The sequence below is a fragment of the Mesoplodon bidens genome (genome assembly GCF_964165515.1).
Source record: "Mesoplodon bidens genome assembly, chromosome: 7".
Classification (NCBI taxonomy): Eukaryota; Metazoa; Chordata; class Mammalia; order Artiodactyla; family Ziphiidae; genus Mesoplodon; species Mesoplodon bidens.
In genome coordinates, this window is record NC_138164.1 from 78,083,133 (window position 1) to 78,110,148 (window position 27,016).

Genomic DNA, 27,016 nt, shown 5'->3' on the forward strand with positions numbered 1-27,016 from the left:
GCTGACCTCCTAACTGGCAGGTGACATGGGCACTTTTCTGCTCTTTCTCATTCTTGTGGATAACCAAAATCTCTACACCCTTAATCCCTTTGACATTTCTTTTTCCTGGTTTCCTCTTGTTTTTCTTTTTGCTTTTTTTCCCTCTTTCTCTGTTCACATATTCTGGGTGTTGGTTTCTTGATCTGTAAAATGGAAATCATGCAATCAACCTTAAAGGATTCTTGTGAGAAACAACTGAGTCAGTTTACGTGAATGCACATTATAAATGTCAAGGTACTATACCAATTGTGTGTGGGGGTTGTTATAATTAAAGTAATAAAATGATTCCATAACAGTTTCCAAGCAATGCCTTGATGGTTATGGAATATGATTTTGTAATAAGCATCTCAGTTAATTATTTAAATGGATGCTTATGCTCTTAAATATATTTTATTCTTTTAAGTGGTTAAAATACCCCCATCATATTTTTTTATACTATTAGCTTGCTTAGTAATCCTTTTCTTTTTAAATTAACGTGATATTTGATTTCAACTCAGCCCTTGTATGATTCATCCACACACTCCAGGGTTTTCACAAACAATGTGATCTGGGAAGAAAACAATCTCCACCCTCAAAGAATTTGGGAATCTAATTAGGAGCTTATGTTAATATAAAAGTGCATTGTTTTAGTATTTGTGAGGAAATACTAGTGAGGAAATACTATTTGTGAGGAAACACATTTTTAATAAATTATCTGTTCAGTTACTTCAAATGCCTATCCCAGAATATAACTAACAAGTATATCTCACATTCATTTGGAGACTGTTATTATGTCTTAAATTTTTCCCCATGCAGGATCCTATTTGAGGTGAACAGCCATCCCGGGATGGAGGCAGGCCTGTGACAAGGGCCTTTGTGGTTTTGTCCGACCCCTTACTGAATTGTCCTGCTTGACCAGCCCCATCCTCCAGTACTGCCCTCAGCCCCAAGACGACTTAGTTCTTCCCCACTATTCCCACCACCTTGTGCTAGCCTCCAACCCAGCTCTCACCACACTGAAGAGCCACTGTTTCTGTGACTCTTTCCCCAACAGCACTGTTAGCATCTCAGTGGCAGGGGCGTGTCTTTCACCCATCACTGCGCCCTACCCAAGTGTGATAGGTGCTCAGTAAATATATTACACGTTTGAGCAAGTGGAGGATGGAAGAAGACCTCAAGGCATGGAAAGTTTAACCCTGTTAGAAATGATAGATCATCTGTTTACTTCCCTATCATAACCCTCATCACATCTTGATTTTATTGAATTGTCTCTTCTATGAGACCACGAGCTTTGTAAGAGGAGGGGATGTGTCTCTCTTGCTCACCATGCCCCAGCATAAGCCAGAGCCAATACCTAGTAAATACTCAGCAATATTTGTTGAGCAAATGACTCAATGACTATCTATTTCTACATTGCCAATTTTAGCTCAATGACCAGAGACAATTTAAAACCAAGAAATTCCTCTAGGAAAATAGGGTGGGTACAGGGAAGAGCAAGATAAAGGTAGCTTTACCTTCCAGAATTCTCCTATCTGATGAAAACTAGACAGCTGAACATCTGCTGGCTCCTTCTCAGATTTCCAGATTCCCATTAAGGACTAGATTTCCCAAAAAGAAGGAGAAAATAGGCCAGTGGGGAGGGGATTGTGGTGGCTGTATGTGTGGAGGGATGTGATTTGTATATGAATGCAAAGGGAAGGGAGTTCCATATTAGTACAAAACCTTGTTGTTGAGGTCTGTCTCCACTAATACGCCCTGTCTGATAGAGGCAGATGGAAATAAGTCATGCCAAGACTCGTGATATAAATATTCATTAGAAGCCTGTGCACCGGATGATAAGCAGTGCTTTGTGTCCTGGTTGATTTCTCACCTGTCTGGGGAAAACATGAATAGAGAACTCGCTCTCCCTTTGACTGTCATCTAGACAGGGTCTGGCTTCTTACAGATGGGAGACAAAGCAAGAATTTTATTTGTCTAACTTGGAATTGTGTCAAGAAAGTCGGGAGATGGTATGACGTCTGAGGGCAGATGGATCTACAGCAGAAACTGTTTGATTTCAGCCTTATAGAAACCCCAGGAGTAATGGGGGAGAGTAATTGAAACACTTTCCACATGGAGTTGAATGTGTTCTTCCCACTATTTACAAGCTGTTTGCCAGCTTCTGGGGCATTATTAGGGGATGAGCCACATTAACACGGCAGAGCTTGACTTGCTTTCCCGGGAACAGCTGGCTGATCTGGCACCCACACCCAGCCACTCTTGAGTTTCTCCACATGTGCTTGCAAGGGCCAAAAGGTTCTTTGCCACTCAGCCAGGAAGCCAGTGGGCGCTGCAGAGACGAGTATTCCCACATGGGAAAGAAGGGATTTTCTTCACAGAAATAATCATGTGGAGTGTGTGTGAGGAGAGGGAAGGAGGGCTCCAAAAGAAAAGAAGGGAACGGAAGAAACAATACTCACAGAGAAAAGAAGTTCAGTGACTAGGTCAAGTTCAAAGTGGCAGGACTGAGATTACCCCAGATCACTCCAACTTCCAGCGCCACTTCCCAATGTCAAAACAACATTTAATTTTTTTTTTTGAGAAGTCTCCATACTGTTTTCCACAATGACTGCTTCAGTTTACATTCCCACCAACAGTGTACGAGTTCCCTTTTCTCCACACCCTCGCCAGAATTTGCTATTTGTGTTCTTTTAAATCATAGCCATTCTGACAAGTGTCAGGTGATATCTCATTGTGGTTTTGATTTGCATTTCCCTGATGATTAGTGATGTTGAGCATCTTTTCATGTGCCTGTTGGCCATTTGGATGTCTTCTTTGGAAAAACGTCTATTCAGGTCTTCTGCCCATTTTTTGATCAGGTTGTTTGTTTTTTTGATATTGAGTTGCATGAGTTATTTATATTTTGGATAGTAACCCCTTATCAGTCATATCATTTGCAAATAATTTTCTCCCATTCAGTAGGCTGCCCGTAAAATCCAGCAGTTCCACTGCTGCATATATATCCCCCAAAAAATAAAACACTAATTTAAAAAGATACATGCACCCCGGTGTTCATAGCAGCATTATTTACAGTTACCAAGGTATGGAAGCAACCTATGTGTCTATCAACAGATGAAAGGATAAAAAAGATGTGGTGTACACACACACACACACTGGAATATTACTCAGCCGTAACAAAGAATGAAATTTTGCCATTTGCAACAACATGGATGGACCTGAAGGGTATTATGCCTGGTAGAATAAGTCAGACAGAGAAAGACAAATACTGTATGTTATCACTTATATATGAAATCTAAAAAATACAACAAACTATTGAATATAACAAAAAAGTAGCAGATTCACAGGTATAGAGAACAAACTAGCGGTTATCAGTGGGGAGAGGGGAGGCGGAGGGGCAACATAGTGATAAGGAATTTAGAGAGACAAAATACTATGTACAAAATAAATAAACTACAAGTACTGCACAGGAAATATAGCCAATATTTTATAATAACCTTAAATGGAGTATAATCTATAAAAATACTGAGTTACCTCTGTACTTTCATTAATACTATCTGATTTTTCATCTGCTTTATCTGTCTCTGCAGCTTTTTGAAGGCAGGAATTATGTCTTGTGTCTGTATCACTTTCCTCCCAGTTAATCAATAAAGGTTTGTTGAATGAAAAAAATAATACTGAATCACTATGTTGTACACCTGAAACTAATACAATATTGTAAATCAGCTATACTTTAATTAACCAAAAAGAACACTTAAAATTCTAGAAAGAGACAAGGGCTCCTGATTCAGGTGAAAACAAGAAATTCGAGAGAGGAAGTCCCTCTCTTTCTTGAGACCAAGTAAGTTCTCAGTAGTGGAGTCAAAACCTGAAATCCACCAGTGGAGACAGGGAACAGGCTGAGAATTAAATGAACAAGAAGGAGACTCCCCCGCATCCCAAGCAGGTACTAAGATGTATGTTTCTTGCCTTGTAGTGCCAACCATACAGAATTTGAGGGGGCTTTTCTCCCATTAAGTAAATAGATCCCTGAGATAGTAGAATAGGAAGGAATCTTGCAGTTCAATCTGAGGCAGGCTTCTCCTTTACCATCCAACTTGTACTTGAATACCTCGAGAGACACGGAAGCTCACTACCTGGAAAGCACTTTAAGTATCCAAATCATCTCCTTTCTATTCAGTTACATCCTGTCTCCCTCGGGCCCTAACCTAGCTCTGGACTCAGGAGCAGTTGGGTCCTGAGAACTCCCAGGGAGCTAGCAGATGTCTTTTTGGTCAGTTCTAAGTGGAGTCACCCCAAGCATTTGAGGCGAAAATAGGCACTTCACGAAGGCTGCTTGTGGGTCTCCCAGCTTCCCAGGGGCACGTCCTATGGAGTCTTCCCTGAGATGGGTTGAGACTGTGTGTCAGGACAGGGAGGGCTGGGAACGCCCTTCCTCTACCTTGTGGGTTTGCATGTAGCTGCAAGTACAGAGTCTGCTTCACCTGAGGGTCTGATTCAGGGGAACTCCCCGCTGAGTGGCTCTGAAGCTCCCTTTTTCCAAACCCCCTTGAAGCCAGACCACAGCCTGACTTTTCTGGTTGCTGTGCCTTCTGGATCCTTTCCCTCTGCCTCATGCTTTGGACCCCAGAGGTAGTCACAGCAGCCTCCGCAGAGTACCCACAGACGTATGGTGGCTGTGGCGCATCAGTGTCCTGGGAGAGTCCCTCCTATGAGGGACAAAGGCTATAATGTTCTACAGAATAGACATCGTGGGGTTTTGTCCTGACTCTTGCTTCCTGTTTCCCGCTCCAGGTAATTTGTTCTTGGTGAGTCTGGCATTGGCTGACCTGGCCTTGTACCCCTACCTGTTAATCCTCTTGGCCATCTTCCACGACGGCTGGGCCCTGGGGGAGGCGCGCTGCAAGGCCAGCGCCTTTGTGATAGGCCTGAGCATCATCGTCTCCATCTTCGACATCATCGCCATCGCCATTAACTGCTACTGCTACGTCTGCCACGGCGTGACCTACCACCGCATCTACTGCCACTGGCACACCCCCCTCTACATCTGCCTTGTCTGTCTCCTCACCCTGCTGGCCCTGGTACCCAGCTTCTTCGTGGGGTTCCTGGAGTATGACCCACACATCTACTCCTGCACCTTCATCCAGACGGCCAGTGCCTGGTACCCGGTGGCAGTGGTGGTCGTCCACTTCCTCTCCCCATCGCTGTTGTGTGCTTCTGTTAACTGCGCATCTGGGTGCTGGTGCTCCAGGCCTGCAGGAAGGTCAAGTCGGAGAACAATCCATGCCTGTGGTCCAGTAACATCTGAAGCTTTCTGACCACGTTCGTGGTGTTTGTGATCTTTGCCATCTGCTGGGCACCGCTGAACTACATCAGCTTTGCTGTGGCCATCGACTCAGAAGTGGCTCCCTAGGTCCCAGAGGGCCTCTTTGTCACTAGCTACTTCCTGGCTTATTTCAACAGCTGCTTTAATGCCATCGTCTATGGGATCCTGGACCAGAACTTCTACAGGGAATACAAGAAGATCGTCTCTGGGGCTTCCCTGGTGGCACAGTGGTTGAGAGTCCATCTGCCGATACAGGGGACATGGGTTCGTGCCCCGGTCCGGGAAGATCCCACATGCTGCGGAGCAGCTGGGCCCGTGAGCCATGGCCGCTGAGCCTGCACGTCTGGAGCTTGTGCTCCGCAAAGGGAGAGGCCACAACAGTGAGAGGCTCGTGTACCGCAAAAAAAAAAAAAAAAAGCAAGGAGAAAACTCTTCTAGGCTTTCCTTCTAAACCCCTGACTATTTTGGTCTCCACACCTCTGTGGTAGAGAGGGGCAGTGAAGGGGGGGGATGGAGGAGCTGGCCCCCAGCAGGAGGTGTCAGTTCACATGGAAGAATCCAGGGCACGCTCCAAGCCTTAGTCTCCCCATCTATAAAATCGAACAATCACATCTGCCCACCACCACAGGAGTAATGTAAGACTAGACTAGTTAGACACGTCATGTGACTGCTGAAAATAAGGTCCGTATCATGGAAAGCTCCTCTGTGTAAATATCTCATAAGATACCTATTTGTTTGGCAGGCATACTGACATGGGTATCAATTTAGATTATCTCTATGCAAGCATCTTTTTTTCTTCAAAGTACTCTTAACTTTGCTTCATTATCCAGAGTATCTCTGAGTGGGCTCTTTGTTCCCAATAATCCCCTTCTCAGGGGCTAAATTCTCTTTAATAGCTATGGTAGCACATTTTTCTAATTGTGTATGGGAGTTTAAAAGAGCAGAACTGGGCTTCCCTGGTGGCGCAGTGGTTGACAGTCCACCTGCCGATTCAGGGGACACGGGTTCGTGCCCCAGTCCGGGAAGATGCCACATGCCGTGGAGCGGCTGGGCCCGTGAGCCATGGTCGCTGAGCCTGCGCGTCCGGAGCCTGTGCTCCGCAACGGGAGAGGCCACAGCAGTGAGAGGCCCGCGTACCGCAAAAAAAAAAAAAAAAAAAAAAAAAGCAGAACTTTCTTAACGTTGGACCAAGTTGCAATTTCCAAATCAGGTTCTGTACCGCCAACAGCCCACAGCCTGAGCCCGTACACTGCTGTTGATGATGAATGCATTTTAAAGAAACAGGGAAATTCGTCTTGATGCGGGGCATGAAAATTCCCCAGCCCTCGTGTTCCTTTGGCCATCTGTTTTCCTTAGCATGGATTGCAAATCACGTCATTTTCATCTTCATCATACGAAGAGGAATTCTAGCCCACTCCTGGGCTAGCCTGACCCATCAGGTGCGGAGATAGCCACTGTGCACACACACAGTTAGCATCACTCATCTGAACAAAGCCTGTCCTGGGCCAGGAGAAGAAAACAGCTGGGATGCACCTGCTGGTTGCAAAGATGCTGCCACTGGGCAAGGCTTTCTGAGACCAGCGCGAACTTACAGACTGCGGTGAGCCCTACAGCCTTGCTCCTTAGCTGCAAAGGCAGATTTAGGTAGGATGACCATATGCTTTTGGAAATGAGAGAGGAACTGTTAATGATTCTGTAAAGACAATATGTCCAAATCAGACTATCCCGGGTAATGTGAAAACTATGGTCTCTAGGTTTAGAGAAAATCCACTGATACAAGGGAAAACTGCAAGAAAATGATACGGTGGATCTGTCAGAACCAGTCATGCTGGCTTCTGTCCACCTGAAGTCAAATGCTTGCAAGAGAAATGGAAGAATTCAACCCATTAAAGGTTTACATTGAAATAGTCCTTCAAATGCCTCACTCCCCATCCCCCTGCAAGGCTTTCTGTGAGAACCCAACGTAACACGGTTTGCAGAGCACTTAGACAAGCCTCATCCAGAGAAAGTGCTCGTGAATGTAGCCAAAGGTGGTGGTGGAGCGTGGGTGGAGAGTGTCAGGGGTTGTGACAGTAGCAGCAATAAACAACAGGATCGCTGTGCTGCAAGAGGAGAGGTGTGGGTAGAAGGCCTCTCCAAGGGGGACACTTAGCTGGTCACCAGGAGCAGCCTGTCCCTTGAGGAAGGATCAGAAGGATGAAGGCACGCTGCTATGGAGGTGGAGATGCCGAGGGACCCTTTGCACTTTGGGTTTGTGCACTGAGCCTCTGAAAGGCAGCATGGGCTGGCGATCAAACAGATCTGGAATTCAATACTGACCTGCCACTTACCAGCAGTGAGAACTTACTCATTGTCTAAATTCTCTGACCCGCATCAGAGGGTCCTCAGGCTCCTAATCTGTGAAATGTGGAGGATAATAACCACCTGCAATGCTCACGGGGAGAATTGATGACTGCAGGTAGTCAAGGGCCTGGCACAAGTTTGTTCAGCAAAGTAGTTGTCCCATCCCTAGAACTTCATATATAATGCAGGAGAAACGATGGTAAGCAAGAGTGAGAGAAAACTCATGTGCTTTACAAACCTTTTCCTGAAACTAGAGTATTATTTTTTAATATATTGAGCACCTTAGAAAGCTTCCTAATAGGCAACCGTTTACTTATCAAGACTTGCTATTCCTAAACTATTATGTCACAAAACTTGTTACCTCGAATTAATTATCCATCGTGAAAGACTCACCTTAAACCACTTAAACGCAGACCCCCCAAACCTTACAAATGCCCTCCCTGACCTCCCCCTTCTGAGATACTACTAAGTCTGTCAATGTGGTGTTCTCCCTTCCTGCAGCCGGCTGCATGAACTTAGCTTTGACCAAGAGGCCTTCTGGTGATCTTCTGCAGAGCTGACAAGCATCAAGCCAAACCCAACCATCTGAGGTCCACCACTAGACAGGATTCCCTGTGTTTTGCCTGCACTGCCTGCTTGAATCCTATCTTTCTCAGAGACCATGATCACACATGGTTATGCATGTTTCCCTCAAGCTCTGAGGCCTCTCCCTTCTCTGAAATGCCATCCCCCTGGATACACACATTCTTCCTGTTACCTCCTTTACTTTGCCTCATATTAGAGCTGTTTATATATTTATTTTGTCACTGTCTTCAGTGCCTCCTATATTTCAATTGAAGATGCCAACATTGGGCCTTGCACATGACCAGGGCACAACAAGCTCATTCTAAAAGTGCTTTTAAAGATTTCCAAAATGTTTAAGGAGAACAAGTCAAAGGGAATGTAAAATCCTTATTTTTTTTCCTTTTAGGCAAAAAGTATAAAAGTTAGACCTCCATTAAAATTCAGAATTGCATTTGGCTTTACCAAATTGGCTACTTCTAGTTCTTTTCAAAGTCTTTGGTGATTCTTTTTTAGTCTGTTTTGTATTCTTTACACACACACACACACACACACACACACAAAATCCACACACCAAAGCTCATCAGGTTAGGTATCCTGGGATAGTCCTGTCCTGTTGTTATAGCTGTCTTTCTCTTTTCTATCTTTTGTAACTCTGGTTTAGTGTGTTGAAACATTTATCTACTTCCTCCCTTTATTATAAATCCCCCTTGAAATGTGTCCCAGGCACTGTGCTGGGTGCCTTATGTAGTGGTGATCCTGCCTGAATGGAGCTCAGGTTTAGTTGGATATGCTGCTGGGGGAAAACAGGTGACAGCACACTACACAGTATCTAGACACCTTGTTTCTAATGAAAGCTTAAGCATAAACAGACAAGGGTTGATGTACTGCTGAAGTGGTTGTGATGGAAGCAAGATAGCATGGCTGGGGGAAATGACAGAAACATCATCAAAAGTGAGTGGAAGGCGTCAGGCGCAGTGGGACACAACCCGCATGAATGCCTGCATGTCAGTGACAGGGAGGATAAAGGAGCCAATCCAAGGTCTTCTTAGCCTCATCATGGCAGCAGGCTATGGATGTCTTAAGACTTGAGCAAGGTTAAATGAGAAGAAGCACATATGCCCACAGCTCTTTTACCTTGCTACATTTCACTCTGCTGTCCAAGTTTGCCCTCTCTACTCCCCCCAATCCTCTATGCTGTCACTATAACAACCACATCCTGTGACAAGTAGCAGAACCATTATCAGGAAAGGTAGACGATGCAAACCTGCCCAATGACTCCCATTTGATTTAGCCTCAGATTTCCCGTCTAATTCTCTTCCCTTGAGATTTTAGTATCTTGAGATAGACGATATCTGCTCATGAATTACTGAAAATTTTCCAGCTGGAGGTTAGAACCAGTTCAGGGGTGTTTCTTTGATTCTCGCCAAATATTAACTGATCAATTGATATTAAATGAATATAAAATAAAAATTTGCGTAAAGACAATGGTGAACATTTCTAGCACAAAAGGAAATGCCCGTGTTCTTTCTTAGTCTGTAAGAAAATGCAGAGGGAAAATGGGTTGTATCCTGAGGGCCAAGTGGAGATGAACTATTTTCTAAGCATATTGGCTTTCAGATCCCTGCTGCTTAAGTGGGGAACACCCCCTACCCCAATCTGATTGGAGCCCCTTTCAAGAGCCCTTGAAGGGCACTGCCTGCCTCACCAGTTATCCCAATACCATAGCCAGAATCATTGTTTAGAACTGATTGGATCTAAAGTCGTGTTTTAGACCTCAAAATTATCGATGTCCCCTCTCAAAATTTCATCCAGGGAGAAGATTAGGTTGGATGGAATTTAAAATGTAGCCTGAGATTAAGTATCCTTTATTTTGGTGACTCAGAAAAATCTTTCTAGGAGTTTATTTATAGGCAACTTTTATTGCCCAATTTCCTATTTATGTACATACTTTGTTGACTGCTTTACCTCATTACCGATAAAAATCAATACACTAGCAATGTATTTGTGAATTAATTATTTTGCCTTTTAAAATGATGAATCATTATTAATGTAGCTTGAAGGGCTATTTAACCTATTGCATGATGTGTGAACAACCCCCCCTCCACATATATACATATCACAATAGCCTGGATGTTATGTGGCAACAATCTTTTAATATTGCTGTGGCTCTAATCTCACTCCCTTCTAATCTCTTTTTCATAATCCAGCCAAAGTGATTTTTCCAAAATGTACAAATGGTTATTTCATCCTCCTATGAAAATCATTCTTGTATGTCTTCACATTTATGAATTTCACAAGCTCTTCATGATTTTTTCCTTGCCTTTCTCTCCAACTGCATGATCAGCTGCTCCATTGTCTCTTTCTCTTTTAAATGTACGTACCTAACAATTTAACTTGTGGGACGATTTGTACCATTGGTATGAGAATGTATATCACCTCATTATTTGTAGTGCTGAAAAATTGGATTCTATATCAACAGAATTATGGCTAACTAGAAAATAGTACATACAAACTGTGGGATATTATGTAGGTGTTCAAGGATAGATTTACATACCAACATGGAATTCTGTCCATTATGAAAAACAACAACAAATTGAAGATAATCATGTATAGTATGGTATCATTCCCCCCCCCAAATATATCTTCTTTATGTGTGTTCATCTGCTTATAATGTGTTTCACACAATAAAAAGTCTCGAGATATATTTACCAAATTTTTACCTTTGGAGAAAAGGATGGACTGTGGTTGAAGGAGAGAGACCCTCAGTTTACACTTTACTTCTTTATTGGTTTTTTCAATGTGAGGATGTCTTATTTAATAACAATTAAAGATTTAAAAATTTTTTTGAGGGAGGGCCATGCTGCACGTCATGCAGGATCTTAGTTCCCTGACCAGGGATCAAACCAGTGCCCGCTGCAGTGGAAGCACAGAGTCCTAACCACTGGACCACCAGGAAATTTCCCAAAAATGTTTTTAAGTCTACTACATGGCTAGGACTTGTCATCTATCATGATATCACTGGGCAAAGATGGCTTAACCACAGCAAAAGAGAACAGACAGAGCAGGGTCTGGATGAACTCTTTGGATCTGCATGTACTAACAGAGCGATGGGGTGAGGGAGATGTTGTTGCATTGATAGGACTGGGAAGAAGTACATCCAACACCTAGAATCAGGTATTCAAGGACAATGGTGAGAGGTAACAGGTTGAGGCAAACCGCCAGTGTCTGTGGTCCCAGAGATGTACAGGATATGCTTACCCCCGGGTGGCTGGCTAGGAGTGTAGGCTGGAATGTGCTTGGCAGCAGCAATCAGAGGCCTAGCCAAAGCCTCAAGTGCAAGGGAAGGGTCTCAGCCCTTAGGGTGGAGCAGAGGGAGGTGACAAGAGCAAATGAGAACCTTCAGAGGACACATAAACTTGAGTCAGGGAGAATGACAGGGCCACAGCCATGGACCTGTAAAGGAAAAGGCAGAGCCCAGTTTTAGAACAGAGATAAGAGATCCACTCACTTATAACATGACCACTGAGCAGTGTGAGGGGTAGGTCCAAGCCTACACTTGAGGGTCAAGTGTTCTGAGCTCTGGGTAAGAAGGCTGTAGGGAGGGAACACAGGTAGACGTTGGTGCCATTCCAGGTAATTGAGAAAGTGCTACAGACCTTAACCTCTTGGTTGGCTCTCCAAAGCTGTAGAGTCAGGATGTGCTTGGTCTGGATTGCGGCTCAAAAAAAGGAATCCACAATAATAAAGAAATATTAGAAATAGTATTGACTCAAAGTGAAGGCTTCTAGAATTTCTGATAATATTCCTCAGAATAGACTTCATATTTTGAGAGTCATTAGGAACCGAGAGTCTGGTCACAGTAACACACACCTCCACATTAAGTCCATCAATCTTGATGGCTCTGTCTCCTGAACTTTCCTGAAGCCAGTAGCTACTTACAGTTGATGGAGTGGCAGGCAAAAGGAAGAGACACAAGTGCTGTCTTAGATTTATGACCTCCTTTTTCACTCAAGATAAAAACTCCAGAATTTAGAATACTATATTTTTATCTGATACATGAGACTAGATTAAATGTTGAGCTACATGATAGATGAAGGTGGAATTAATTAATGTCCATTCTCATATAAATGGCTTATGATGAGAAACAATGAAATTAAGGTAAATAGATGTGATACATCATCATTTCTCTTCATTTAACCTAGCTTAGAAGTAGGCTAGGAGGAAGACACATCGCATAATAAGAAAAATGGACAGAGTTGGTGATAAAGTCACATTCATTTCCTTTTCAGGGTAGTCAGGAGTGGTTCTCATGAACCTAAAATTCATATTTATTGTACAAACTAGCTCCATGGTTGCAGTTAAAAGCAATCTGCCTTGTTCTATCAGACAATAATATATCCTTTTATTTAAGCGATGAACATTTGCAAGGAAAATTGGGAGAAATTTGCAATGGCTGAAATATTAAAGCTATAACACCTTTCTAGTTAAGTCTTGGATGGGGTGAGTTCCCTTGAAGCCTGGCAGTCATGACAGCAGAAAGGATTTAGTATTTTTCCAGTTTGCTCACATGCATTCAGAAGTCAAAACCAGACCATTTCCAGGAAGCATGGAGTCAGGTCTGATGATGGACTCTACAGTTCTTTCCCAGTCACCATCTCCATGTTGTCTGCACAGAATGGGTACTAAGAGGCAAAGCAGGGGAGGCTCCTGATGCAGAGAGGCTCCAGTATGGCAGGACATCACCCAAATATATCAGAGAGGAGAAAGTACTTCAAACTACGAAAATCTAGTGTGCTAATTTTGTCACCGACTCATATGCAACCAAAATATTTTTAGTGTTCATTAAACAAGTACATATGGGCTAGGCCTGGTGTTGGGTGCTGAGGACCCCAAGGTGATTAAGGCTCCTGTCTTAGAGAAATTAATAGTCAGGAAGATAGACACCTAAACAAATAATGTAGAGCATGTAATAACAGAAAGGACAACGTGCTGTGGGAACATGTCCTCTGCTTGCTCAGAGTAGATAGGCCACCAGTCAGAGGGAGCTGGGTGTGAGAGGCAGAGGAATCTGCGAAATCAATGGCACAGATGCCTGAGATGTATAGTCTGATTTCTTTACCTATCAGATTGCCAATGATTAAAAAATGTATATGCTACCATGCGGGCAGCAGTGCTGGAAACAAACCCTCTTGTGTGTTGCTGGTTGTAGTGTAAGGTTGGCTGAGCCCTACTGAGGACAGTTTGGCAGATCTCTCATGATTACAAAGGCACCGACGTGTCATCTAGCAATTCCTCTTCTAGAGAGTTGTCCTAGAGAAAACTCATCCGTGTGCAAAACATACTAGGTTAATTATTGCAACATTGTTTGTAGTAGCAAAAGATTGGAAACAATTTAATGTATGTCACAGGGGACTGTGAAAAGAAACATCAGTGTTGTCCTACGATGCAACAGTATGGCACCATAAAAGAATGACAAGTCTCCTTATAATTTGATATAGAATGATCTCCAAGATATAGTATAAAGGAAAAGCACAAGGTGCAGAACAGCAGGTAGGGAAGACCACTATTTATGTAAATAAAGTGGACAAAATAGAATAAAGAATAAACAGAAATATGCAGCAATGTATTCATAAGATGTCTCTGAAAAGGAACAAGAAACAAAATGTGTAGACTCAGAAGAGGGAAACTGGGAGGTGGGGTGCAGAAGTGGACAGGAGGATGTTCTTGATATACTTTTTGAATGTAACCATATTACCTGTCAAACATTGTCAGATAAATTTTCCCCAGTTTTAATGAACTGTAATTGACAGATAAAATTGCATACAATTAGGTATACAATTTGATATTTTGACATAGGTATATATAGTGTAATAAGTAATCACCACAATCAAACTAAATAGCATATCTGTCATCTCACATAGTTGCCATTTTTATTTTTGTAGCAAGAACACTTATGATGTACCCTCTTGGCAAATTTCAAATATAAATTACAGTGTTGTTTACTGTAGTCACCTTGCTGTACACTAAATCTCCAGAACATAGTTGTCTTGCATAACTGAAACTTTATACCCTTTGACCAACATTTCCCCATTCCTTCTTCCCCACAAGCCCTGGTAATCACTATTCTATTCTCTGCTACTATGAATTTGACATTTAGGTTAGTTACATATAAGTGAGATATGCAGTATTGTCTTTCTATGCCTGGCTTATTTCACTTAGCATAATGCTTTCCAGGTTCGCCCTTGTTGTTGCAAATGGCAAGGCTTCCTTCTTTTTAAATGCTAGATAATATTCCATTGTGCACATACACCACATTTTCTTTATCCATTCACCTGTCAACAGACAGGTAGGTTGTTTCCATATCTTGACTACTGTGAATAATGCTGTGATGAACATGGGGACACAGATATCTCTTTGAGATCCTCATTTCATTTCCATTGTACATATACACCCTTCGATAACTTTAAAGTGTATCGTGTATTTAGAGAATCGTCTACTATGACTGAAGTTCAGGGTGTGTATGACTGTGTTGGGCAGGTGGAGGTATGGGAGATAAGCCCCCAAAAGTTGGAGGTGTAGGGCTTTTTATCCCAATTTGTGAAAAAAGGCATAATAGTGTGATGGTGTGATATTCAGGGCACTGGCTTTGGCAGCAGAGAGAACCTAGCTTTGGAATTCCACCTGACACTTCCTGACTACCTGAGGCCTTGAGCAAGTTATTAATGCCCTTCCACCCACATCTCTCAAGTGAGGTATTAATACCTTGTGTGATGGTGCCTGGACACAGTAGTCTTGGTAAATCCCTCCTTCCTTCCTTTCATTTCTTCTTTCTGCTCTGTTCTGGCTTCTCAGTTCTTGCATTTATATGAATGGATCAGAGAAAGAAAATGTTTAAGAGGGTCATCCTCCACTGACTCAGCTTAGCTTGGTAATAGGGTGTTGACTGAGGTAGGCTTGAAGAGGGGGCATTTAACTCCATGGTACCTGGTGCTTTTCCACATTCTTTTTCTCTAATAGAAAAGGTTGTTACAAACTGAGACCTTCCATTTTAATTATTTTGTTCACCATGGGACACATTACTACAGTTTTATGCAACTAACAGGGAGGTCTCATGAATCAATATGGCACAGAGAAAATGAATTGAAAATGGAATTGAATGTGAGAGGGTAATTCTGAACACAGAAGTGCATTCAGATTAGCTCAGGCAATTCCATTTACCGTGGCTCTCACCATTAAGAAAATATCATTACTCAATACTTTACTTCCTTCCTGGGGTGACTAAGTGGTCAAGCAAGACTCAAGATGCAATGCGAGCAGTTTATCATCATGGTACAGAAAAGGAAAAGTGGGTTTAGAATGTAGTGTGCTTTCTAAAGAAGCATGGAGACTGTAGACTTGGACTGTCAGAAGTCAGAGCCCTCATGGTGGCAGGGCCTGAGGACAGGAGGGATGGAAGACTTAAACTACCCTGAGATGGGAATGGGAGGGGCTGCACTTCCGAGGGACTTAATCATTTATTTTGGTGGAAAGTAATATTTTGGTTTCTACATTTTTATAAATTAGAAAGTGCCTTTCTACTTCTCCTGGTTTCTTTCCTTTCCTGTTTGTTTTTGCATTTATTCAACACATGTTTATTAAGTGCCTATTTCCGTATTTGTCTAACATTGTATAAGGTAATCAGAATACAAAGAAAAATAAAACAGAGTTCACTCCTTGGTGTGTCCCTTCACCTCTTCCCTACTGAAATGGCATTCTTCAGTTCAGAATGTCCATCGATATCAACATCAAACACCCCACTCCCCACAGCACACACACACACACACACACACACACAGAGCTGGTTGTTGCTAACTAAAAGATTAGTAGTGTAAAAATGAAACCGAGCACGACCCTGTGGGAACTTCCTGGGGACAGACATTCCCTTCCCCACCCCTTTCCCCTGCTTCTTCTTTGTAGAAAAACTTTAGCCTCCTAGGCCTCCCCCAAGTTCCAAAGACAAATTTAATCAGAGAAGTGAGAAAATGCAGAAACAAAGGAAAACAGTCAAGACAAAATAATAATTGTTTAGCCATAAAACAAAGTCAAGGACATTTAGTTCCTCCTTATGAGCTATGGGTAAAATCCTGAGCCATATCCTTGAGTTGTGTTGCATATACTAAAAAGCCCCACCAGGTGGAAGGACTTAACTGTTGCCCACCAGCACATAGATCCCAGACCAGTTTAGAAGGTTGATAATTAAGATTCCCCAAATGCCATCTAGTGACCTCACCACCAACCAATTAGAAGAATCAATATCCATGAGCTGATCAGGCACCTTGCAACCCTCTCCCTCACCTTGCCTTTAAAAACCCTTCCCCAAAAGCCATTTGGGAGCTCAGGCCTTTGGAGCATTTGCTGCCCATGCTCCTTGCTTGGTACCTTGTAATAAATGCTTTACTTTCCTTCACCACAACCCAGTGTCAATAGATTGGCTTTTCTGTGCTGCTTGGGTAAGAAGACCAAAGTTTGGTTCAGTAACCAAAATACAAGGAAACTTTCCATTTTTTGGTGGAGAAATCAGCCCAGACATTGGCATGTGTGATTTTGATGCCTTGCCAAGAGAGATGGTCAAGAAGGTAATAGTGAGTCAAAAACTTAGTGTGCATATCTCAACTATGTAGCCAAACTTAACATGACCCAGTAAGAGAACAAACGGCATTATGCATCTCCAAATATAATACAATGGGAAATACACATTATCTGAATCTAGTTAGAAGAAAACAATCAGACAACTCTAGAACGTGTCGTATCCTATAAGACAGTTGGCATGGACTTTTCAAAATGTCAATGTCATGTGTGATAGCCACCATCTAAGATGCCCCCCACACACAGTGATCCTAGCTTTTTGGTATCCATGCCCTTGTATAGTCCCCTCTCACACTGACTAGGGCTGACTTGTGTAAATAATAGGGTATTGCAGAATTGACTATGTATGGCTTCCAAAGCCAAGTCATAAAAGACATTGTGGCTTCTGCCTTGTATATTCTTAGTTGTTCTGGAGGAAGGTAATCACCATGTCATGTGAAAGACACATAAATAGTCCTGTGGAGAGGTCCATGTAGTGAGGAACTGAGACCTCTTGCCAACAGCCAGAGCATCATGTCCACCATGTGAATAAGCCACCTTGGAAGTGAGCCCTCAGCCTCAAGCCTTCAGATGACTGCATCCTCAAGTGACTTATGACTGCAGTCTCATGACCAACCCCAAACCAGAACTGCATGTTTAAGCCATTCTCAAATTCTTAACACACAGAAAATGTGAGTTAACAAGTGTTTGGAGTTAAATCACTAAGTTTGGGGTAATTTATTATATAGCAGTAGATAAAAAATACATTGTGAAAGAAAATAAAAAGCAAAGGGATTATTCCAAATTAAAGGAGACAAAAAGAACATGGCAACCAAATGTAATGCATAACTTGTCATTGAATCCTGGAAATGCGGGTGACAGCTAACAGGAATTTGGAGGATAATTGTGGAAATTTGGGTAACATTTCTGAATCAATGTCAAAAGTTGGGGCATGCTACTAGTGTTGTGGTTAAAGGGTTAGTGACTTTTGTCCGTAGGAGATGTGAACTGGAGTAGACAAGGGTGAAACATCATGTTTGTAGTATTTAATACTTTCCAAAATAAAATTATAGGGAGAGATAAAGCAAATGTGGTGAAATGAATTTGGTGAAAGTTATATGTTTATTGTCCTATTCTTTTGTTTTTTCTCTACATTTGAATATTTTAAAAATAAAAATTTGGGAGAAAATGTGCACACAACTTGAAACAGTAGTTAACTTCCAAGAATTTATATTAGTAATGTAATTAAAGATAAGCACAAAGATTTAACTACAAGAATTTTGATCTATTTTATAGTAGTCAAAATGCAATTTTCACCTGGATATTTTTGTGCAATTTTTAAAATATTTTTAGTCTATTTTAAATATGCTTCAGGGGGACCTTCAAGATAATGGAGGAGTAAGATGTAGAGATCACCTTCCTCCCCACAAATACATCAAAAATACATCTACATGTGGAACAGCTCCTACAGAACACCTACTGAATGCTGGCAGAAGACCTCAGATTTCCCAAAAGGCAAAAAACTCCCCATGTACCTGGCTAGGGTAAAAGAAAAAAGAGAAAAACAGAGACAAAAGAATAGGGACAGGACCTGCACCTCTGGGAGGGAGCTGTGAAATAGGAAAAGTTTCCACACACTAGGAAACCCCTTCAGTGGCGGAGACGGGGGTGTAGGCGGTAAGCTTTGGAGCCATGGAGGAGAGCGCAGCAACAGGAGTGCAGAGGGCAAAGCGGAGAGATTCCTGCACAGACGATCAGTGCCGACCAGCACTCACCAGCCTGAGAGGCTTGTCTGCTCACCCGCCAGGGCAGGTGGGGACTGGGAGCTGAGGCTCGGGCTTTGGAGGTGAGATCCCAGGGAGAGGACTGGGGTTGGCGGCGTGAACACAGCCTGAAGGGGGCTAGTGAACCAAGGCCAGCTGGGAGGGAGTCCGGGAAAAAGTCTGGAACTGCCGAAGAGGCAAGAGACCATTGTTTCGGGGTGCGCAAGGAGAGGAGATTCCTTCACTGTATGCCCACAGAAAGCAGAGCACCACCTAAGCAAGCTCCAGAGATTGGCAAGAGCCGCAACTATCAGCTTGGACCCCAGAAACGGGCATGAAATGCTAACGCTGTGGCCACTGCCACCAAGAATCCTGTGTGCAAGCGCAGGTCACTATCCACACACCCCTGGGAGCCTGTGCAGCCTGCCACTGCCAGGGTACTGTGATCCAGGGACAACTTCCCTGGGAGAACGCACGGCATGCCTGAGGCTGTTGGAACATCATGCTGGCCTCTGCCACCACAGGCTTGCCCCGTGTTCCAATTATGACTACTGTACCCCTCCCTCTCCCTGGCATTAGGGAGCAAGAGAACACTAATCAGGTGCTGCTTTAACCCCCTCCTGTCTGTGCAGGAAACAGATGCCTGTGGGCAACCTACATGCAGAGGCGGGGCCCAAACCAAAGCTGAACTGCAGGAGCTGTGCGAATAAAGAAGAGAAAGGGAAATTTCTCTGTACAGCCTCAGGAGCAGTGGATTAAATTTCCACAACCAACTTGATGTACCCTGCATCTGTGGAATACCTGAATAGACAACGAATCATCCCAAAATTGAGGCAGTGGATTTTGGGAGCAACTGTAGAGTTGGGGTTTGCTGTGTGCGACAGAAGAGTTTCTGATACTTATGTTTATCTTAGTGCTGTTTTTAGTGCTTGTTATCAATGATGGATTTGTTTATTGGTTTGGTTGCTCTCTTCTTTTTTTAATTATTTTTTTTATTTTAATAACATTTTTCTTTTTTTTTTCTTCCTTTTCTTCTGAGCTTTGTGGCTGACAGGGTCTTTGTGCTCCTGCCTGGTGTCAGGCCTGAACCTCTAAGGTGGGAGAGCCAAGTTCAGGACATTGGACCGCCAGAGACCTCCCAAAACCACGTAATATCAATTGGCGAGAGCTCTCCCAGAGACCTCCATCTCAACACTAAAACCCAGCTCCACCCAATGGCCAGCAAGCTCCAGCAATGGACACCCCATGCCAAAAAACTAGCAAGACAGGAACATAGCCTCACCCATTAGCAGAGAGGCTGCCTAAAATCATACTAAGTTCACAGACAGCCCAAAACACACCACCAGATGTGACTCTGCCCACCAGAAAGACAAGATCCAGCCCTACCTACCAGAACACAGGCACCAGTCCCCTCTACCAGGAAGCCTACACAAGTCATTGAACCAGCCTCACCCATTAGGGGCAGACATGAAAAACAACGGAAACTATGAATCTTCAGCCTGTGAAAAAGAGACCCCAAACAACGTAAGTTAAACAAAATGAGAAGACAGAGAAATAAGCAGCAGATGAAGGAGCAAGGTAAAAACACACCAGACCAAACAAATGAAGAGGAAATAGGCAGTCTCCTGAAAAAGAATTCAGAGTAATATAGTGAAGATGATCCAAAATCTTGGAAATAGAATAGAGAAAATAAAAGAAAATTTTAACAAGGACCTAGAAGAACTAAAGACTAAACAAACAATGATGAACAACACAATAAATGAAATTAAAAACTCTCTAGAAGGAATCAATAGCAGAATGACTGAGGCAGAAGAATGGATAAGTGACCCGGAAGATAAAATAGTGGAAATAACTACCACACAATAAAGAAAAAAGAATGAAAAGAATTGAGGACAGTCTCAGACACCTCTGGGACAACATTAAATGCACAAACATTCGAATTATAGGGGTCCCAGAAGAAGAAGAGAAAAAGAAAGGGTCTGAGAAAGTACTTGAAGAGATTATAGTTGAAAAATTCCCTAATATGGGAAAGGAAATAGTAAATCAAGTCCAGGAAGCACAGGGAGTCCCATACAGGATAAATCCAAGGAGAAACATGGCAAGACACATATTAATCAAACTATCAAAAATTAAATTCAAAGAACAAATATTAAAAGCAGCAAGGGGAAAACAACAAATAACATACAAGGGAATCCCCATAAGGTTAACAGGTGAACTTCAGCAGAAAACCTGCAAGCCAGAAGGGAGTGACAGTACATACTTAAAGTGATGAAAGGGGAAAACCTACAACCAAGATTACTCTACCCAGCAAGGATCTCATTCAGATTCGACAGAGAAATTAAAACTTTTACAGACAAGCAAAAGTTAAGAGAATCCAGCACCACCAAACCAGCTTTACAACAAATGCTAAAGGAACTTCTCTAGGCAGGAAACACAAGAAAAGGAAAAGACCTACAAAAACAAACCCAAAACAATTAAGAAACTGGTAATAGGAACATAAACACCGATAATTACCTTAAATGTAAATGTTCCAACCAAAAGACATAGACTGCCTGAAGGACACAAAAATAAGACCCATATATATGCTGTCTACAAGAGACACACTTCCGACCTAGGGATACATACAGGCTGAAAGTGAGGGGATGGAAAAAGATATTCCATGCAAATGGAAATCAAAAGAAAGCTGGAGTAGCAATTCTCATATCAGACAAAATAGACTTTAAAATAAAGACTATTACAGGAGAAAAGAAGGACACTACATAGTGATCAATGGATCAATCCAAGAAGAAGATATAACAATTGTAAATATTTATGCACCCAACATAGGAGCACCTCAATACATAAGGCAAATGCTAACAGCTATAAAAGGGGAAATTGACAGTAACACAATAATAGTAGGGGACTTTAACACTCCACTTTCACCAATGGACAGATCATCGAAAATGAAAATAAGTAAAGAAACACAAGCTTTAAATGACACATTAGACAAGATAGACTTAATTGATATTTATAGGACATTCCATCCAAAAACAAAGGAATACATTTTCTTCTCAAGTGCTCATGGAACATTTTCCAGGATAGATCATATCTTGGATCACAAATCAAGCCCTGGTAAATTTAAGAAGATTGAAAGCATATCAAGTATTTTTTCCAACCACAATGCTATGAGACTAGATAGATATCAATTAAAGGAAAAAAAACTCTGAAAGATACAACCACATGTAGGCTAAACAATACACTACTAAATAACTAAGAGAATAATGAAGAAATCAAAGAGGAAATCAAAATATACCTAGAAACACACGACAATGAAAACACGACAACCTAAAACCTAAGGGATGCTTAGAACATCCTAACGGATGTTCTAAGAGGGAAGTTTATAACAAAACAATCCTAACTAAAGAAACAAGAAAAAGTTCCAATAAACAATCTAACCTTACACCTAAAGCAATTAGAGAAAAAAGAGCAAAAAAAACCCCAAGTTAGCAGAAGGAAAGAAATCATAAAGATCAGATCAGAAATAAATGAAAAAGAAATGAAGGAAACAATAGCAAAGATCAATAAAACTAAAAGTTGGTTCTTTGAGAAGATAAACAAAATTGAACCATTAGTCAGGCACATCAAGAAAAAAAGGGAGAAGAACTCAAATTAACAGAATTAGAAATGGAAAAGGAGAAGTAACAACTGATGCTGCAGAAATACAAAGGATCATGAGAGATTGTTAGGAGCAACTATATGCCAATAAAATGGACAGCCTGGAAGAAATGGACAAATTCGTAGAAAAGCACAACCTTCCAAGACTGAACGAGGAAGAAATAGAAAATTTAAAGAGACCAATCACAAGCACTGAAATTGAAACTATGACTTAAAATCTTCCAACAGGGACTTCCCTGGTCGCACAGTGGTTAAGGATCCACCAGCCAATGCAGTGGACACAGCTTTGATCCCTGGTCTGGAAAGATCCCACATGCTGCAGAGCAACTAAGCCCATGTGCCACAACTACTGGGCCTACGCTCTAGAGCCTGTGAGCCACAACTACTGAGCCTACATGCCACAAGTACTGAAGCCCGTGTGCCTAGAGCCTGTGCTCCAAAACAAGATAAGCCACTGCAATGAGAAGACTGCACACCACAACAAGTAGTCCCCACTCGTCACAACTAGAGAAAACCCGTGTGCAACAACAAAGACCCAACACCGCCAAAAATAAATATATAAATGAATAAATATATTAAAACAAAAAGTCTTCCAACAAACAAAAGCCCAGACCAGATGGCTTCACAGGCGAATTCTATAAAATATTTAGAAAAGAGCTAACACCTATCCTTCTCAAACTCTTCCAAAATATAGCAGAGGGAGGCACACTCCCAAGCTCATTCTACGAAGCCACTGTCAGCCTGATACCAAAACCAGACAAAGATGTCATAAAAAAAGAAAACAACAGGCTAATATCACTGATTAATGTAGATACAAAAATCCTCAACAAAATACTAGCAAACAGCATCCAATAGCACATTAAAAGGATCATACACCATGATCAAGTGTGGTTTATTCCAGGAATGCAAGGATTCATCAATATACACAAATCAATCAATGTGATACACCATATTGACAAACTGAAGGATAAAAACCATATGATCATCTCAATACATGCAGAAAAAGCTTTCAACAAAATTCAACACCCATTTATGATAAAAACTCTCCAGAAAGTGGGCATAGAGGGAACCTACCTCAACATAATAAAGGCCATATATGACAAACTCACAGTCAACATTGTTCTCAATGATGAAAAACTGAAACCATTTCCTCTAAAATCAGGAAAAAGACAAGGTTGCCCACTCTCACCACTATTATTTAACATAGTTTTGGAAGTTTTAGCCATGGCAATCAGAGAAGAAAAAGAAATAAAAGAAATCCAAATCAGAAAAGAAGAAGAAAAACTGTCACTGTTTGCAAATGACATGATATTATACATAGAGAATCCTAAAGATGCTACCAGAAAACTACTAGAGCTAATCAATGAATTTGGTAAAGTAGCAGGATACAAAATTAATGCACAGAAATCTCTTGCATTCCTATACACTGATGATGAAATATCTGAAAGAGAAATTAAGGAAACACTCCCTTTTACCACTGCAACAAAAAGAATAAAATACCTAGGAATAAACCTACCTAAGGAGACAAAAAACCTGTATGCAGAAAATTATGACACTGATGAAAGAAATTAAAGACGATACAAACAGATGGAGAGATATACCATGTTCTTAGACTGGAAGAATCAACATTGTGAAAATGACTCTACTACCCAAAACAATCTACAGATTCAATGCAATCCCTATCAAACTACTAATGGCATTTTTCACAGAACCAAAACAAAAAATTTCACAATTTGTATGGAAACACAAAAGACCTCGAACAGCTAAAACAATCTTGAGATAGAAAAACAGAGCTCGAGGAATCAGGCTCCCTGACTTAAGACTATACTACAAAGCTACAGTAAGCAAGACAATATGGTACTGGCACAGAAACAGAAATATAGATCCATGGAACAGGAGAGAAAGCCCAGAGAAAAATCCACGCACATATGGTCACCTTATCTTTGATAAAGGAGGCAAGAATATACAGTGGAGAAAAGACAGCCTCTTCAATAAGTGGTGCTGGGAAAACTGGACAGTTATATGTAAAAGAATGAAATTAGAACACTCCCTAACACCATACACAAAAATAAACTCAAAATGGATTAAATACCTAAATGTAAGGCCAGACACTATAAAACTCTTAGAGGAAAACAGGCAGAACACCCTATGCTGTGAATCACAGCAAGATCCTTTTTGACCTACTTCCTAGAGAAATGGAAATAAAAACAAAAATAAACAAATGGGACCTAATGAAACTTAAAAACTTTTGCACAGCAATGGGAACCACAAATGAGAAGAAAAGACAGCCCTCCGAATGGGAGAAAATATTTGCAAATGAAGCAACTGACAAAGGGTTAATCTCCAAAATATATAAGTAGCTCATCCAGCTCAATATCAATAAAACAAACAACACAATCCAAAAATGGGCAGAAGACCTAAATAGACATTTCTCTAAAGAAGTTATACAGATTGCCAACAAACTCATGAAAGAATGCTCAAAGTCACTAATCATTAGAGAAATGTAAATCAAAACTACAATGAGATATCATCTCACACTGGTCAGACTGGCCATCATCAAAAAATCTACAAACAATAAACTCTGGAGAGGGTGTGGAGAAAAAGGAACCCTCTTGCACTGTTGGTGGGGATGTAAACTGATACAGCCACTATGGAGAACAGTATGGAGGTTCCTTAAAAATTTAAAAATAGAACTACCATATGACCCAACAATCCCACTACTGGGCCTATACCCTGAGAAAACCAGAATTCAAAAAGAGTCATGTACCACAATGTTCACTGCAGCACTGTTTACAATAGCCAGAACATGGAAGCAACCTAAGTGCCCAATGACAGATGAATGGATAAAGAAGATATGGCACATATATACAACGGAATATTACTCATCCATAAAAAATGTAGTTGAGCTATTTGTAGTGAGGTGGATGGACCTAGAGTCTGTCATACAGAGTGAAGTAAGTCAGAAAGAGAAAAACAAATACCATATACTAACACATATATATAGAATCTAAAAAAAAAATGGTTCTGATGAGCCTAGGGGTAGGACAGGAATATAGATGCAGACATAGAGAATAGACTTGAGGACACAGGGAAGGGGAAGGGGAAGCTGGGACAAAGTGAGAGAGTAGTATTGACATATATACACTACCAAATGTAAAATAGATATCTAGTGGGAAGCAGCTGCATAGCACAGGGAGATCAGCTCGGTGCTTTGTGACCACCTAGAGCAGTGGGATAGGGAGGTTGGGAGGGAGACGCAAGATGGAGGGGATATGGGGATATATGTATACATGTAGCTGATTCACTTTGTTATACAGCAGAAACTAACACAACATTGTAAAGCAATTATACTCCAATAAAGATGTTTAAAAATAAATAAATAAATAAATAAATAAATATGCCACCCAAAATTTAAAACTTCAATTGTCAACTCTCTACATATTCAACCAGTAGAAAAATCATCAAGTTATATCAATGCTGTAGAATAGTATGCCATCATCAAAAATGATGTTGAAGATGAATAGTTATTGATATTATAAAAACGTATTGTTGAGTGAATAAAAGGCACATAAATCAGCAAGGATAGCGTGACCTTACTTCTAGAAAATATTTGTGTAAAAATACATGTGGAAGGGTAATCCCTCAAGAGATTCCCCCAAGGGGCCATCTCTGTGTCACAGGAGAATGGGTATTTTTTCCTTCTTTTCACTTGTCTGCATCTTTTAATTTTCTTCCATGAATAGAAGGGGGAGAAAATGTTATCACTGATTTAAAATGATGGAGATACTGCTTCATTTTGGTGTCATACACTTATATGCAAATTGGCTGGTACCCTCACAAGAAAAATCAGCTTAACCTCTTTCATGTAGAAGGCATGAATTGTAGAGATGATATGAATCTTGGTCAGGTTGGAAAGATCCACTATTTCCCCAACAACTTAACATACAGATGTATCCTAACCAACCGTAAGGAGTTGAATTTCTTTTCTGTGGTTAATTTGGACAGTCCAATACAAAGGTGACCCTATAATCCATCCTGTGCCTTTGCCCCAGACGCCTGAGGCAAAGGTCCCCTTCTGAGAGTCCCTATGAGGATTCCTTGGTTTCCCCTACTCTCACACTCTCTGTAGCTGCTCCTGGAAGGCCCTCATCCCGGCGTTGCCTCTCTTGAATGACTGTAATCCCCACTCATGAAGGCAGGAGGCTCCTCTGGGTCTTGCCCATTGGCCTTGTTAGTACCACCAGGTTTCCCTGCTGCTACTCCTCTCTCTCAGTGATTACAGGATCCTCTTTCCCCCCTTACTCAGAAAGAAGAAACCCCACATTTTCCCTAAGACTCATACTTATACCTGGATCGCACTAGGTATCACCCAGGTTTTTAGCCCAGGAGCTGAGACAAGATGGACTCTTAAGTCACAGCCTTCCAGTCCCCATGTAGAGATACATCCAAGGACGAGTGAAGTGGGGCACCTGAATCTTCTGACTGTGTCCCTCACTTTGCCTACCCTAGGGGAACTTGCCTTTCCATTCTAAATTGTGGCCTAAGGTCCCAGCCACTGAGGGCACATGCAGATTCCCTGGTGTCAACAGCTCTTACCTCAAGGATATAGTTCAGGCCTCAGGGCTTCAGAGTTGTTAAAATGCCTTCACATTTGATTATCACAAGTACTGTGAAGTCGGCCATTCCCCTTTGAGACAGGAGACAGTGGGCTGTGACTAAAGACAAGTGACTAAAAGAGGCTGGTCCA

At 41.7% G+C, this 27,016-nt stretch overlaps 1 protein-coding gene across 1 annotated transcript in view; it reads left to right on the plus strand.

Annotated features, from left to right (window-relative positions):
• Window positions 1–27,016, plus strand: part of MTNR1B (melatonin receptor 1B) — a gene marked incomplete at its 3' end in the record, with an annotated part of 45,821 nt that overhangs the window by 7,224 nt on the left and 11,581 nt on the right. The window contains 5 exon segments of the mRNA XM_081240704.1: window positions 4,810–5,205; window positions 5,208–5,236; window positions 5,240–5,320; window positions 5,324–5,425; window positions 5,429–5,542. Of these exon segments, the coding sequence (XP_081096830.1) occupies window positions 4,810–5,205; window positions 5,208–5,236; window positions 5,240–5,320; window positions 5,324–5,425; window positions 5,429–5,542 (722 nt within the window).